This window comes from Neoarius graeffei, chromosome 1 (genome assembly GCF_027579695.1).
Source record: "Neoarius graeffei isolate fNeoGra1 chromosome 1, fNeoGra1.pri, whole genome shotgun sequence".
NCBI lineage: Eukaryota > Metazoa > Chordata > Actinopteri > Siluriformes > Ariidae > Neoarius > Neoarius graeffei.
This window is the reverse complement of record NC_083569.1, coordinates 12993847-13008021: the sequence shown is the minus strand read 5'-3', so window position 1 is coordinate 13008021 and position 14175 is coordinate 12993847. Positions and strand designations below refer to the sequence as shown.

The window sequence follows — 14175 nt, the reverse complement described above, 5'->3', positions numbered from 1 at the left end:
TCTTTATTTTTAAAGAATATTCTCCCCTACCGAAGTCTGCAGACTAATAAAATTGTCTCATGGTCCTTATCATACTGCTAGTTAGAATATATTTGCTGGAAGAGTTTGAGAACCAATGGGTCACACCAATGGGTTGGGAAAAAAACAACAAGTGATTTCTACTTTCTTTATTTCATTTCAATGGGAGGATATCCCATGTCCTTCCATTCATACTTAAGGTCTTCGTAGGTCGATCATCCCAGCTCAGACGTAGCTGTCAAAACTTTGACGTCTTAATCAATCTCGCCAATGACCCTGGTCTCTGCGTGGGCGTAAAAGGAAAAACTGGAATGACCCACCTGACCCCATCTAGTGTTTCTTTCTTCTCACTCCCAGCCACCCCCACAATATCCCAAGCATCCCCAACAATCAGCCAAAGGCTGCAACTCACACCTACTGGGCTATGAGCCTTATATGCCTTATTCTCAATAGATGCCCCATTGAGATCATCCTCTCCCCCTTGCAACAGCCCTCACATTGAAAGTGAACCCATAAGTCCCTTCCTTATCCATATGGGCTTATTAAGGAGACACTGACATTCATCCTCGTGCTGGGAGAGCAGGCCACCTTTTGAACTTTCCTCAATGAGGATGCAGTCAATTGTTGGCTTACGGAGGATGACATCTGATGGGTTAATCCACTATGGATGCCATGGACCATGCTAAAGAACTAATGAAAATATCATCTATACTCAAGTCTATGGGACTATAGACGTTCTCATCTTCCATGTGTGTGTGGGTTTTTTTTTAAGTTTTGAGTTTAGTGAGACTTGCCACCAAGTATGATAATAAAATGGTACTAAAAGGGACTGAACTCAAAGTGTAACATGATTTTGAATTTTCCACCAAGTCTCCATGTGGCCTTTGGGTTTAACTGAATTATGGCAGCTTTCCGTTTTAAATCGTAACAGCTGAACAAAGAAGATAGAGCACACGAGAGAGGAAGAGAGAGAAAGAACCCAAAGGAGCAAGAGACTGGAATGCCGCCTAGCACCACCAACAAAAGAGACCAAGAAAAAAAATTGCCCATTTTCTTAAAAGCGAACCCGTTCAAGCAAGCGCCCGGACGCATTCACCGAGAGACCGCATGCAGAGACAGTACACCCCCCAAAGGAGCCCTAAATTACATTGTGTATTTGTCATGTAATTAGCCCGCTGAGATTGCCCTCATAAATAACCAACAGTGGACTGGCCAGCACACCGTTTATCAACCGTGCACAAGCTCTGACCCTCTCCTGGACCAGATGCCTTTTTCAGGCGACTAAAAAAAGGGCAGAGGGGTGTTCTCAAATTGTCTGCCTATCTCAGCTTCTGCTGTTCGTTTGCACTGACCTCGGCTTCACCTAGATCCTGGGAAGCCCTTTTGAACCCTTGAGCCAAGCCACGGACAGTGAGAAGAAGTGAGAGTGGGAAAGCAGAACAAGGAAAGGGAAACAAATACAGTACTCATCCTTTCGTTCTCTCCCCACAAGCCAGCAAGTGGAAGACAGAAGGATAGTGGAAGTCAGAGAAATCAAGCCTACAGTCTAATATAACCCTTTCAGACACAAGTAAAAATGCTATGGAACTTCATGTGTACAATTGTACACATTATGTCCGAAGGGGATAAAGTGCAGCCCTGCGATGACCTGGCGACTTGTCCAGGGTGTACCCCACCTCTTGCCCATAGTCAGCTGGGATAGGCTCCAGCTTGCCTGCGACTCTGCACAGGATAAGTGGCTACAGATAATGGATGGATGGATGGATGGATGGATGGATGGATGGATGGATGGGATAAAGTGCATTTCTCAGGCATCCATGATTAGTGACAATGCTTCTTGCTACGACATTCTGATATGGAACAGAAAGATCCAGCAGCAACCTCCTAATCCACTGAGCTCTGCTAAGTGTCCAGCTGTCTGTAGTGGAGCAAACTTTTAACATTGTCCAGCTGAGAAAACACAACACAGTCACGTTCGAAGCGTGACATCTTGCTTTTTAATTTTTGTCTGGAAACCGAAAACCTATGTGGGTCCTGTATAATATTATTTGGAATGCTACCAAATGCTATCCCCAGTGACTGGGCTATGGAGCTCCTGAAAAAGGAAACTGTTTAACTCTTCCAAGAGAGGCTCAGGAACCACAAAAGAAGCCAGAAAGAATAGGTGAACATTCACAAGACAAATGATGATGGGCAAGAAGGGCAGAAATGACAAATAGAGCTGTCAGAGACCCTACCTTGGCATGCTCCTCCTCGTTCCTCAAATCCTGGGTTACACAGACAGCTTCCGATTGGCACCAGCCATTCTCCATCAGCGCCACAATACATCTTGGGTACTTCGCGCTCCTCTGAGTTGTCCACGCATGAGCCACGGACCTCCACCAGCGACGATGTATCCGCACCCGTGGTCGTGTCTGGAAACTGAGCAAGGTTGCGTACTGTAAGTGGGCACTTCTTGTAAAAAATCCGCACAGACACCAAGGCGATGCACGCCCCAACATCCTGGAAGGCCAAGTAGAAGCCTTTGCGTGTCAAGACTCCCACATCCCGCACCTCGGTGTTGAGCTTCATAATGCGGTCTCCAATGTCCACCTGTGTAAAGCTCTCGTCAGCTGCAATTGTGTCAATCTTGATGAACTGGTTCTCGCGGATGTATCGCTCTTTGTCATTGTTGGATTCATAGTAGTAAAGGTTGAACGTCTCCTTGCACGTGCCCATGACGCCCGGCAAGCTGTTGCAGTCACGCAGAGTGAACTTGATCTCGACAAAAATTCGCTGGGCCGCTCCACGTGCAATCCAGTCTGTCCGAAGCCAGTTGTTCTGGTTGGGTTCCATCACGTTGCACACTTGGTACGTCCGGATGGGCGTGTTCTTCTCGTCCATGATGCTCACTTCTTCCCACTGAGAGAAAGACATCAAGAAAAACAGATTTAGTTATGGATACCCTTGTCTCAGCAGGTGCACTACATCCCACACCACACACTCAGATTGCATCGCATCGATCACTTGCTGATGAGAATTTAATCATGCATCTGCCATCCCGTCAGCTCCCATCAGAATAAAAGCATTTGCAAAGTAAACTTTCAAAGTGGGATTTTCTCAAACAGTAAAATCTGGCAGGTTGTGTTGTTTGGAAACATTATGGCCTCTCCGGGCTTTTTGGAGAGGCAAATTGTTTCAAAAGATTTGGCCCCAACTGCACTTGAAATCTGGAAGCACTCAAGGCTGTGTCAAGTTGTCAAGTATCCATTAGAGCTTTACACAACTGAAGCCAAATTCATATTAGCAAAGACATTTCTGGAGACTTGAGTCTTTATCGGAACATCAATATGTAGTCCTTTGTTTTCGAATTACATTTTTAAGTTTAGAGGACACTCAACAGTCCAGTCTATATTTCAGTGCGCTTGGAAAAAATGTGATTTTTTTATTTGTTTGGTTTAAAAATTTACCACAGCCAATAATAAATGTAAGAAAATATCCATGCATGGTTCTGCTGAGATTTTACAATGAATGTGTGTTGAATGAACAGAGATGTCCCAAAAGGCCTGTCATGATTTATGATACTTTCTTTCCTTCGGAGGTCCAACTGCCGCAGCAATAAAGCCATTATCAGTGTAGTATAGCTACTTGAGGCCACAGAAAGACTCTTTTTCTTCCAAGACAAAGCTGGATTTTGCTTATAGGCCTTCATTGAAGTGGCACTGTATTGAAAAGAGCAAACTGGTTGTTTTTGGCTTTACATACAGTACACATCAGCTACCTGTCCAAATAATCCTTTACAATAAGCCACAACTTATTGACTGTTTAACTACTTTGGCATCTTGTTCCACTGAGGTTTTGTGCTGTAATAACTTAACGGCTGAATGCCTCATAGAGCTTTACATAACATAAACTTGACGGAATGAACTTTTGATCGTCTTCTTGAGGAAGAAACTGGGTGTTTAAGGAAACAACCAGTTGTGTTTTTTTGTTTTTTATTTGTAATGACTTACCCCTCCTTCTGTTGGACTGGAAACCCATTTCAGCTCACCCTGAACTGTTCTCGAGTCCAGTAAGGTCACTGCAAAAAGAAACGAGACATACGACAACCATGACAGGAAGGTGTTGTTGTTGCTTTCTTCCTTTTTAACATGATTTGCTTTAAAATTAGCTTTTTTTGCTGTGGATTTCCTCACGTCCAACTACGATTAATTGTCAAATGACTGAAGATCACACTCACTCTTACTTAGAGGCCTGACTATAGACAAGCATTTCTCTCTGACTATCTATAGAAGGATAACGGTCTTTTTTTCTGCTTTTGTGTTGTATTGTTGCCCTGCGTGAAATGAAATGTTGTCCTGAAGTAATAATAAATAATAATAATAATAATAATAATAATAGTTAAAAAAAAAACTTCTGCTTCCCGCACACCCTTTCTCTCTGTGATTTGCTATGCTGTAATGTACTTTTGAGGTCCAAATGCTGATTTGAAACATTCATCGGATTGAAAGATTTCAAACAAAACACTGGTTTTTTTTTTTTAAGATTTCTGCTCTTAGATATCATATTTCAGACCTGTTTGAGGGAAAAAAAACAATCAATAGAAATGCATAATAATAATAACATTTGGAAGTATAAAAACTTTGGATATCATACTATTTACTGATTTCAAAATTCAACAATTATTATGTAGCATTTAATAAGAAATTTTTTCCATTCCTCTAAGAATGTAGAGAGGCAGCTCGGGCTTGAGCGCACTGACGATCCAATGCGTAAAAGGCTGACGGACTTTGGAACTGCAATAAAAAAATCTGTCCGTGGGATAAATAAAGTTAATAAATAAATAACTCTGGCGTGACTGAACGTGTGTAGTCTGGGTGCGCTTTAGGAGCGCATTAGTAGCCTAGTGTACGTGTATATATCACAGTAATCAGCCTGATTGCGTTAAATCTCCATTGCGTACAGGATGATCCAGATAATAATAATAATAATAATAATAATAATCTCTCCTTCATTCCCGTGCTCCTTACCTTCATTAGGAGGATAAACCCGCGCGCTCGAGCCAGTGTGATGATGTGATATCCATAATAAGAGAGCCCAAGCCGCTGAGAAGGCGATGGTTGCCATTTGCGCCGTTTCACGAGCGCCGCTCAAGTCGCGCAAGCAGCGAGTGAAGAGCGAAAAGCGTCGCGCGCTCCTCGACAACACGAAGGGGCGGGGCCTGAGAGGCTGTCCGTCATCCCGAGGCAGCCAATCACCTTGCGTCTTTGCGTACTTGCGTTAAAATGTCTCACTGCGTCCTGGGATACCGAACCACTGTACCCAAGGGGGTGAAAAAAGAAAAGAATATATAATTCCAGCAAAATTGTGACGCAAACATTAAACTATAAAACGTCCTGAGTGAATTGAAGCAGTGTTAGAAGTGTTTTGTTCATGGAGAGACGATAGTTTGTTTGTTTGTTTGTTTGTTTGTTTGTTTGTTTGGATCAACCTGATGCAAATCACTCGTGTGTGATTAGTGACTGAAGATTCCATCTCTCTCTCTCTCTCTCTCTCTCTCTCTCACACACACACACACACACACACACACAATTATAAAATAAAATATATTTCTATTGATGTTTTTTCTATCCTTTAGATGATGGAAAGAGTCTTAAAGCGCATGCAATGTTGATCCTGGCGCGTGAGAAGTCTAAGGGCGCCGTCTACTGGTCGCGCAAAGAACACGTCTTTGTGTGTATGTGACATGCGGACATGATATGCACGCTTTCTTTTGTGCAATGCACGTTTGATCGTTTGGGATTAGGAGTGTTTTTTTTTTTCTTTTTGCGTGTGTTTGATGCATAAACTGTACATCACGCGCCTCCAGGACGCCCACAAGACGTTCGCGCCTTGTTTCCGCACCGTAGCGAGATTTCCGTCAAGAGCATCCTGTCCGAGGGTTCTGTCCAAGGGGGGGAAAAATAATAATAATAATAATAATAATAATAATAATAATAATAATAATACCAGGATGGTTCCAATACCAGAGCCTTTAATAATGAACGTTTAACATGTCATACAGGTGTTTTTTTTTATCCATTTCTAGTTAATATTGCGGGAGGCAAGTTGTTCTCAAGACAAGTTAACTCCTGCAAATAAATAAATAAATCTCTGAAAAGTGTAAACTCCTGCATCATCTTGAGTAATTCTTAAGTAGCAAATGTGAAAAAGTAAGTTTCTTTTAATTTTTTGTTTGTTTGTTTAAGAAGCTAAAAAAAAGCATGCCTGAAATAAAAATCATAATAAAAACTAGAAGGAGCGCATACCTCCGCCAAGCCGCATATTAGAATATCCAGATGTTTACTATGTTGACATACATATCTGGAAATCGAATCAATCAATTACGTCACCTTTCCTCAAAATGTCATTTAAATCCGTTTACTACTTTTGGAGTTACATTTGGAACAGGCAAACAAACGGAGGCGAAAACATAACCTCCTCCAACAGGAGTGGGATACTTGGGACAGTTTGCATTCCGATAAATTCATTTCAACCAATCAGGTTTTAGAAAATTGCTGGGTTTCACGTGACATCACATCTGCCTCATTAGTTACTCAAAACTTTAACTGGTGGTCAACCAAAGCTTTTGTACGGAGAAGGTGCATTGCTCGCATGAAAAATGCCTTATGCTTGCGTTGTTTTACAACCCCGATTCCAAAAAAGTTGGGACAAAGTACAAATTGTAAATAAAAACGGAATGCAATAATTTACAAATCTCAAAAACTTATATTGTATTCACAATAGAACATAGACAACATATCAAATGTCGAAAGTGAGACATTTTGAAATTCCATGCCAAAGCTCATTTGAAATTTCATGACCGCAACACATCTCAAAAAAGTTGGGACAGGGGCAATAAGAGGCTGGAAAAGTTAAAGGTACAAAAAAGGAACAGCTGGAGGACCAAATTGCAACTCATTAGGTCAATTGGCAATAGGTCATTAACATGACTGGGTATAAAAAGAGCATCTTGGTGTGGCAGTGGCTCTCAGAAGTAAAGATGGGAAGAGGATCACCAATCCCCCTAATTCTGCGCCGACAAATAGTGGAGCAATATCAGAAAGGAGTTCGACAGTGTAAAATTGCAGAGAGTTTGAACATATCATCATCTACAGTGCATAATATCATCAAAAGATTCAGAGAATCTGGAAGAATCTCTGTGCGTAAGGGTCAAGGCCGGAAAACCATACTGGGTGCCCGTGATCTTCGGGCCCTTAGATGGCACTGCATCACGTACAGGCATGCTTCTGTATTGGAAATCACAAAATGGGCTCAGGAATATTTCCAGAGAACATTATCTGTGAACACAATTCACCGTGCCATCCGCCGTTGCCAGCTAAAACTCTATAGTTCAAAGAAGAAGCCGTATCTAAACATGATCCAGAAGCGCAGACGTCTTCTCTGGGCCAAGGCTCTTTTAAAATGAACTGTGGCAAAGTGGAAAACTGTTTTGTGGTCAGACGAATCAAAATTTGAAGTTCTTTATGGAAATCAGGGACGCCGTGTCATTCGGACTAAAGAGGAGAAGGATGACCCAAGTTGTTATCAGTGCTCAGTTCAGAAGCCTGCATCTCTGATGGTATGGGGTTGCATTAGTGCGTGTGGCATGGGCAGCTTACACATCTGGAAAGACACCATCAGTGCTGAAAGGTATATCCAGGTTCTAGAGCAACATATGCTCCCATCCAGACGATGTCTCTTTCAGAGAAGACCTTGCATTTTCCAACATGACAATGCCAAACCACATACTGCATCAATTACAGCATCATGGCTGCGTAGAAGAAGGGTCCGGGTACTGAACTGGCCAGCCTGCAGTCCAGATCTTTCACCCATAGAAAACATTTGGCGCATCATAAAACGGAAGCTACGACAAAAAAGACCTAAGACAGTTGAGCAACTAGAATCTTACATTAGACAAGAATGGGTTAACATTCCTATCCCTAAACTTGAGCAACTTGTCTCCTCAGTCCCCAGACATTTACCGACTGTTGTAAAGAAAAAAGGGGATGTCTCACAGTGGTAAACATGGCCTTGATCCAACTTTTTTGAGATGTGTTGTTGTCATGAAATTTAAAATCACAATTTTTCTCTTTAAATGATACATTTTCTCAGTTTAAACATTTGATATTTCATCTATGTTCTATTCTGAATAAAATATGGAATTTTGAAACTTCCACATCATTGCATTCCGTTTTTATTTACAATTTGTATTTTGTCCCAACTTTTTTGGAATCGGGGTTGTAGGTTGTTAGAATCGATCAAACCGTGAAACTGATAAAAGTTTCTTCAAGGTTCCCCGTGAACTAATAAAAAAGGGTGAACAAACACAAGATTTCACAGAAAAATGTCGACAAAGGTGGCTTTTGTACCTCTCACTGAAATCAAAGGGAGCCGAGTTGAAGCATGCTTGAGTTTGCAGTGATCACTTCGTGAAAGATTTGTATATCCCTCTCAGCTATGTCCTTAGTGTTTTCCAAGTACTTTTCTTGCTATGTGTCGTTATTTTATGGCACTTTTTTTAGTCATGAAGTGCTAAAGTCCCCAGCTGATTCTTTGTTTACTCCTCACAAAGTCCATATGCATGAAGGTTGTGACAAAATTCTTACCCAGCCATACAGTTACAATGCGCCGTGATCACTTCTCCATCTTGTTTAACTAATGGCCCTTTTCCACTACCCTTTTTCAGCTCACTTCAGCTCGCTTCAGCTCACTTCAGCCCGACACGGCTTGCGTTTCGACTACCAAAAACCAGCACGACTCAGCTCGCTTCAGCCCTGCTTAGCCCCTAAAACTCGCACCGTTTTGGAGTGGGGCTGAAGCGAGCCAAACTGTGCCGAGTGAGGCTGTGGGCGTGAGCAGACACTCCCCTGTGCACTGATTGGTGAGGAGGAGTGTCCTCACATGCCCACACACGCCCCGCGAGCACGCTGGGATCTGTAAACACCGCAAACCCGGAAGAAGAAGAATTACGAATTACGAGAATTTCTGAAGCCTTATGCGCCTCGCCTCATCTATACGCTCTTGCCAGTATCTGTTGGCGTTGTCAGTGACAACAAGCCACAGCACCAAGACCAGCAACACTAACGACTCCATGTCCTCCATGTTTATTGTTTACTATTCGGGTCGTGAGACTACCGCTTAAAAGATCACTGAATCAGTGACATACAGAGCATCGTGGACGAGTTCGCGGAGCGCAAGGCTCGTCGTATGCCCTTCAAATAATGCGCGCAGTAGGCTATTGATGTTTTATTACGAGCCATGTACAGTATGTCGCCTAATGTTTTTTTGTTTCTGAGTTACATGTTCGTTTGAAGGACTTAATGTACAAAATAACATAGTTGCACCCCGTAGTGTTGAAATTGGTAAACACAGTGCATTCAGTGAGGTTTGCACCGCCCTCCTTTTATTTCTGACTCTTCCTGTCACCGTTGCAACCTCTGAGCGCTCATTCGTATGCCCTTCAAATAATGTGCGCAGTATAGGCTATTGATGTTTTATTATGAGCCATGTACAGTATCCTAATGTTTTTTGTTTCTGAGTTACATGTTCGTTTGAAGGACTTGATGTACTAAATAACATAGTTGCACCCGGTAGTGTTGAAATTGGTAAACACCGCAGTTGCGGACATTTTGTAGCCTAAAATGATGTTATGATAAGCTTTAATAAAGGGCCCGGTCATTTGCCCCACCCCCGGCCCGGCTCTGACTTGTTCCGCCACTGTCACTGATGTCACTGTTTGCGCTGCTTAACGACATCACGTGACGTCCACCCACTTTCGCTAACTCCACCCAATGTGTCCACCCACTTCCAGCCAGCACGGTTCAGCGCGGTTGTAGTCGAAATGCAACTCCAACAGCCCCACTCAGCTCGACTCAGCTCGACTTGGCACGGCACAGCCGCGTTTGTAGTGGAAAAGCGGCATAACATCCAGGTCTTTAAAGGGGTTTCTGATGATCTTTGTGAATGATTTATCTGAGAGATAAGAGCCAACACAAGTGAGAATCAAGCAAACTGTTGTTTGTTTACACTTCAACTTGCAGCGGTTCATTGTAAAGACGCAAATGAAAAGCTTAAAAAAAATACTTACATGGGCAAAACCAGTACAGGATTTATTCAGCAGTGACTTGATACCGAGGTCCTTTCCCCAGCCACATACAAAAAAGTTGTAAGCCTCCATACTCTTCCATGCTTTCATCTGTTTTGCAGTGTAGAAGGATGTCTGCAACACCAGATAGTTCAAGATGTGACTGAAGGGTAGTTTTTGAGATCAAATGACAAATCTTTCTTTCCCAGACTGTAGGGGTCTATTCCATTGCACATAGCAATCTTCTGAATATATCTAAAGTGAGCAATGGCTTCTAGATTACGAGCATACTCTGATAAGTTATTGCTAGTTATTTGCACTATGGTAGCCGTTTTGGTTTGCTTGACCACCAGCTGTTTTACCTGAAGTGAAATCACTAAGAAAAGTCACATGACTGAAACCCAAGAATAGATATTGCCCCTTAGAGTAACCTACTTCCTTTGGAACCATGAAGCTTGACACTGCAGTCAGGTCTGTGCAGTTCAATATTTTTGTCAACCAAAACTTGTATTTCCTACTTCACAGTCCGTAAGGTACGCTGGTGAATTGGGATTTTGTTAGGAATTAAAGTATGTAACCTAGAGTTACCATGTATAGTACGATTTATTAAGCTTAAATTCTGGTGAAAAACATTTAAGGATTTTTCCCCCTCAAAATAGCCAGATGGGGAGAGTTGGGACAGTTCATCATGTTACAGTTTTGTTCTTGTGGTTTACAAATATAAACTAGTTTATTTTTGTTGTTGTTGTTGTTGTTAAAAATGTGGGCATGTCCCTGCATAAGGATTAAGCTTATTTCATTCCTTCTTGAGAATGGAACTGTTTTGTCTCGTCAGGTTTTGGGTAAACTGACATTTTTTCTACAGTTGTACCAGCATTGTGTGTTCATACAGTTCATATATTACAAGTTTTAATAATAAATAAAAATTAAACATGTAAGATTAAACTAGATATTTCATTTTTGTTCCATGTCGCCACACTAGGTCCCAAGTCTCCCAACATAATGTCCCATGTCTCCGCTCAATGTCTCATGTCTCCCACAAAAAATACTGACAGAAAAAGTGAAGCCTGAAGGCCAGTATATGTGACAAGCTGAGAAACTAATGTTGTGGTAAGAGGGTATGGTGAATATTCTCGAATGCAATATGAATGTGATGCTACTTGCAAAGAATTTCACTCAATCTACAAAAGCTGAAAACTTGTCTCAAGTGTCCCCACTCTCCCTTACAAAAGGGCTAAATAACAACATCTGTTTTTATTAGTCTTGGATTACAGTGAGCATATTCTGTACAAGTTGTTACAGTGAACATAACCCTGTGGTTTGAATTAGCTGTCACTACTCTACTGCTTTTGCTGTGATTATATGCTATATAGAAAAAAAAATACCCTTCTGACCAATCAGGTGTGAGAACTCAACATGGTTGTAATGTAAAGATTATGTGAAGTGTGGGGCAAAGCAAGTACGGTATTCCTGAACAAAAATCAAATGCAGTGTGGAGTAGTATGCAAAACAAATGAAAAACGTGAGACTGCGTTGTCCTTATGCTTGACTGGTGTCTCTCGGAAAGCTGAAGGGAACGTTGTTAATTATGAATGATGGAAAAACATATGTCTAGATACATATGTGTTATGTGGAGTTGTTACAATTAGAGTAAAGTGTTATGAAGAGACGCGTTCTTGGGAGAATCCAGGAATGAGTTGAGTAAGCCAAACAAGAGGGTTTTGAGATATTTGAGATATGAAATATTATAGATAAGGGGAAACCTTGGATGAGGAAGGTTCAGTACCCCTTTAAGCTAACTGGTGTGCCATTTAACATAAGTCTTGCGTAAACACCAGCTTGCGGTTCTCTCAGGCTTTTAGCATGCTATTTTTTGTGTGAACGCAGCGGGTACTTCCTGGCGGCCTGTTGGCCAGAACAGCAGATGAATTGTTGTCAGTTTGGGGCCCGTTGGGATCTTTTTCGTATAATGGCATTAGCTTGAGGAGCAGATGACGTTTGGACTTCGGTTTCCAAGGGCCACATTTGTGATGCTTTGTGGCGCCACCGTTGCTCCGCCAAAACCATTTCTGCGGGTATAATGAAGCCAGGAGGAGCATCTGGCATTTAGAGATGGGCGCCCGACATCGATTGTCACTCAAAGCATTGAGGAGAATGGCGTTTTATTTTCCCAAACTGCACGAGACACTGCGCAACCATAAAGGCCCAATTAGCCCAAAGGAGGCAGTGGTTCGCTTTCACCAATCACGTTGGGTCCGTATTGATCGCCAGCACCAGTGGGCGGGGGGCACCACTTTCACCTCACGCCCGTTGTCTTCAGTCATTTGTGTCACCGTTCTTTTTGATTGATTACACTCAGACCATTTTCCATTCTCCTCCTGGATCCTCAGGTCACCTGATTGAACTCCCCAATGCAGCGCCCCCACACCCAGTTTTGTTCTCCGAACCCCAGATGGCATCTACCCACACATCTGTATTGTCCAGACAGAGCGCCCAAACAACTCTCAAGGGATGTTCCGGCATCCTGACAAATCCGACCAAAAAACCCTGCCCGATTCTCTTTATGTAGCTCATTTCAGATCTTTATGTATATTACATACAATCTAACAACTCATCCAAAGAGCATGCTCCTCCCGACTGTGTGATGGAAGCTCTCAAAAAATGGAATGGAGAGGGGATGAATGCAGGCAGGGCACATTGAAAGAATCTGCTCAGCAGTCTGGAGTTGTGTAGGTGGACCGGGTGAAGGAACAAAGAACATGATGGAGAGGTTTACACATTGAGTGACTGCTCGGGGGGGCTAAAAACCTCTCCTCAAAAACCCAACAAGCTTAGAAAGCAGTAAGGTCTTATGTACAGGCTGGATTTTGATAGCACTGCTTTTTTATGTAATTCTTGACAAGTCCACCAAAGAAAGGTTCTAGATTAGGGTCGTCAAGTGGTTGTCCAGGGTTCATATTCAAAGTGAACCCAGTACATGAAGAAATGCCATAGCAGAGCCAATAAATGTAGAAACAACCTAAATAGATCCAATGGTGAATCTTCTATTATTTAGCTGAAGGCAGCTCATCAGACCTGTAACATGACATTAGCAAGGAAGTCCTTCCCATGCCGCAAGGCACATCGGATGGCACCAATCTCAGTGGGAGGCTGGTCCTCTGGTAACCACAAGAGTTTGATTCCCTACTCACATCTGTAATGCAACATGCCTCACCAGATGGCAGTAGGTACTGTTTTTATGATGGTCTTTTATATGACCCGACTGTGTGTATAACTCATGATCTCCCAGTTGAAAGGCAGACATGCTAATCACTAGGCCAGCTCGCAGTACATTAACACGGAAAGGGCACTATATCCTTTCTGATTCGCAAAATAGTGACATGAAGTGAGTCAAAAGTGGTGACATGACATGTAAGGAAACAAAACATACAACTGTCTTATTCTTAGCCATGAACTGATCACTAATGAAAAACTATTAAAAGGTAATCCTGCCTGATCCATCCTGATGCCCTACGTCTGGCTGGAGTCTCATCACATTGCTCCTATGGAGGACGGCCCCATATGGATAGTCAAAAGTCGCACTTGGAAGATGGCTCTGGACACTTACAGTAATACATTTATGTCTGAGGACTTCATTTGACTTGTTAACTTTCAGACTGCGATTGTCATGAACAGTTTTGCACTCAAGTTTGCAGCAGTTTATAACTTCAGCAAAACAGAATTCATGTTAAAACCATTATGAATTTCCTGTTTTCACAGTTATACTTTGTGACTCTATAGGACACAGTTGTAGAAGTGAGTTATTTATAATCATGTTGTCTGTTATCGCCCAAATGAGGATGGGTTCCCTTTTGAGTCTGGTTCCTCTCAAGGTTTCTTCCTTATGTCGCCTGAGGGAGTTTTCCTTGCCACTGTCACCACAGGCTTGCTCATTGGGGATAAATTAAAGATAAAATTAACTCATGTTTAAAGCCTTTAATTTTCTGTAAAGCTGCTTTGCGACATCTATTGTTAAAAGTGCTATACTTGACTTGACTTCACTCATTGTTGTC

The 14175-nt window shown here is 42.2% G+C and overlaps 1 protein-coding gene across 3 annotated transcripts in view; it reads right to left on the bottom strand.

Annotated features, from left to right (window-relative positions):
• Positions 1 to 5148, bottom strand: part of epha4a (eph receptor A4a) — a 70103-nt gene extending 64955 nt beyond the window's left edge. For all 3 annotated transcript variants that reach the window (XM_060929721.1, XM_060929730.1, XM_060929740.1), the window contains exons 1-3: positions 5028 to 5148; positions 4011 to 4078; positions 2256 to 2919 (exon numbers count right to left, since the gene is read on the bottom strand). In XM_060929721.1, coding sequence (XP_060785704.1) covers positions 2256 to 2919; positions 4011 to 4078; positions 5028 to 5124 — 829 coding nt within the window. In that variant the 5' untranslated portion in view covers positions 5125 to 5148. The remainder of the gene's footprint in view (positions 1 to 2255; positions 2920 to 4010; positions 4079 to 5027) is intronic.
• Between the last annotated feature and the right edge of the window lie 9027 nt (positions 5149 to 14175).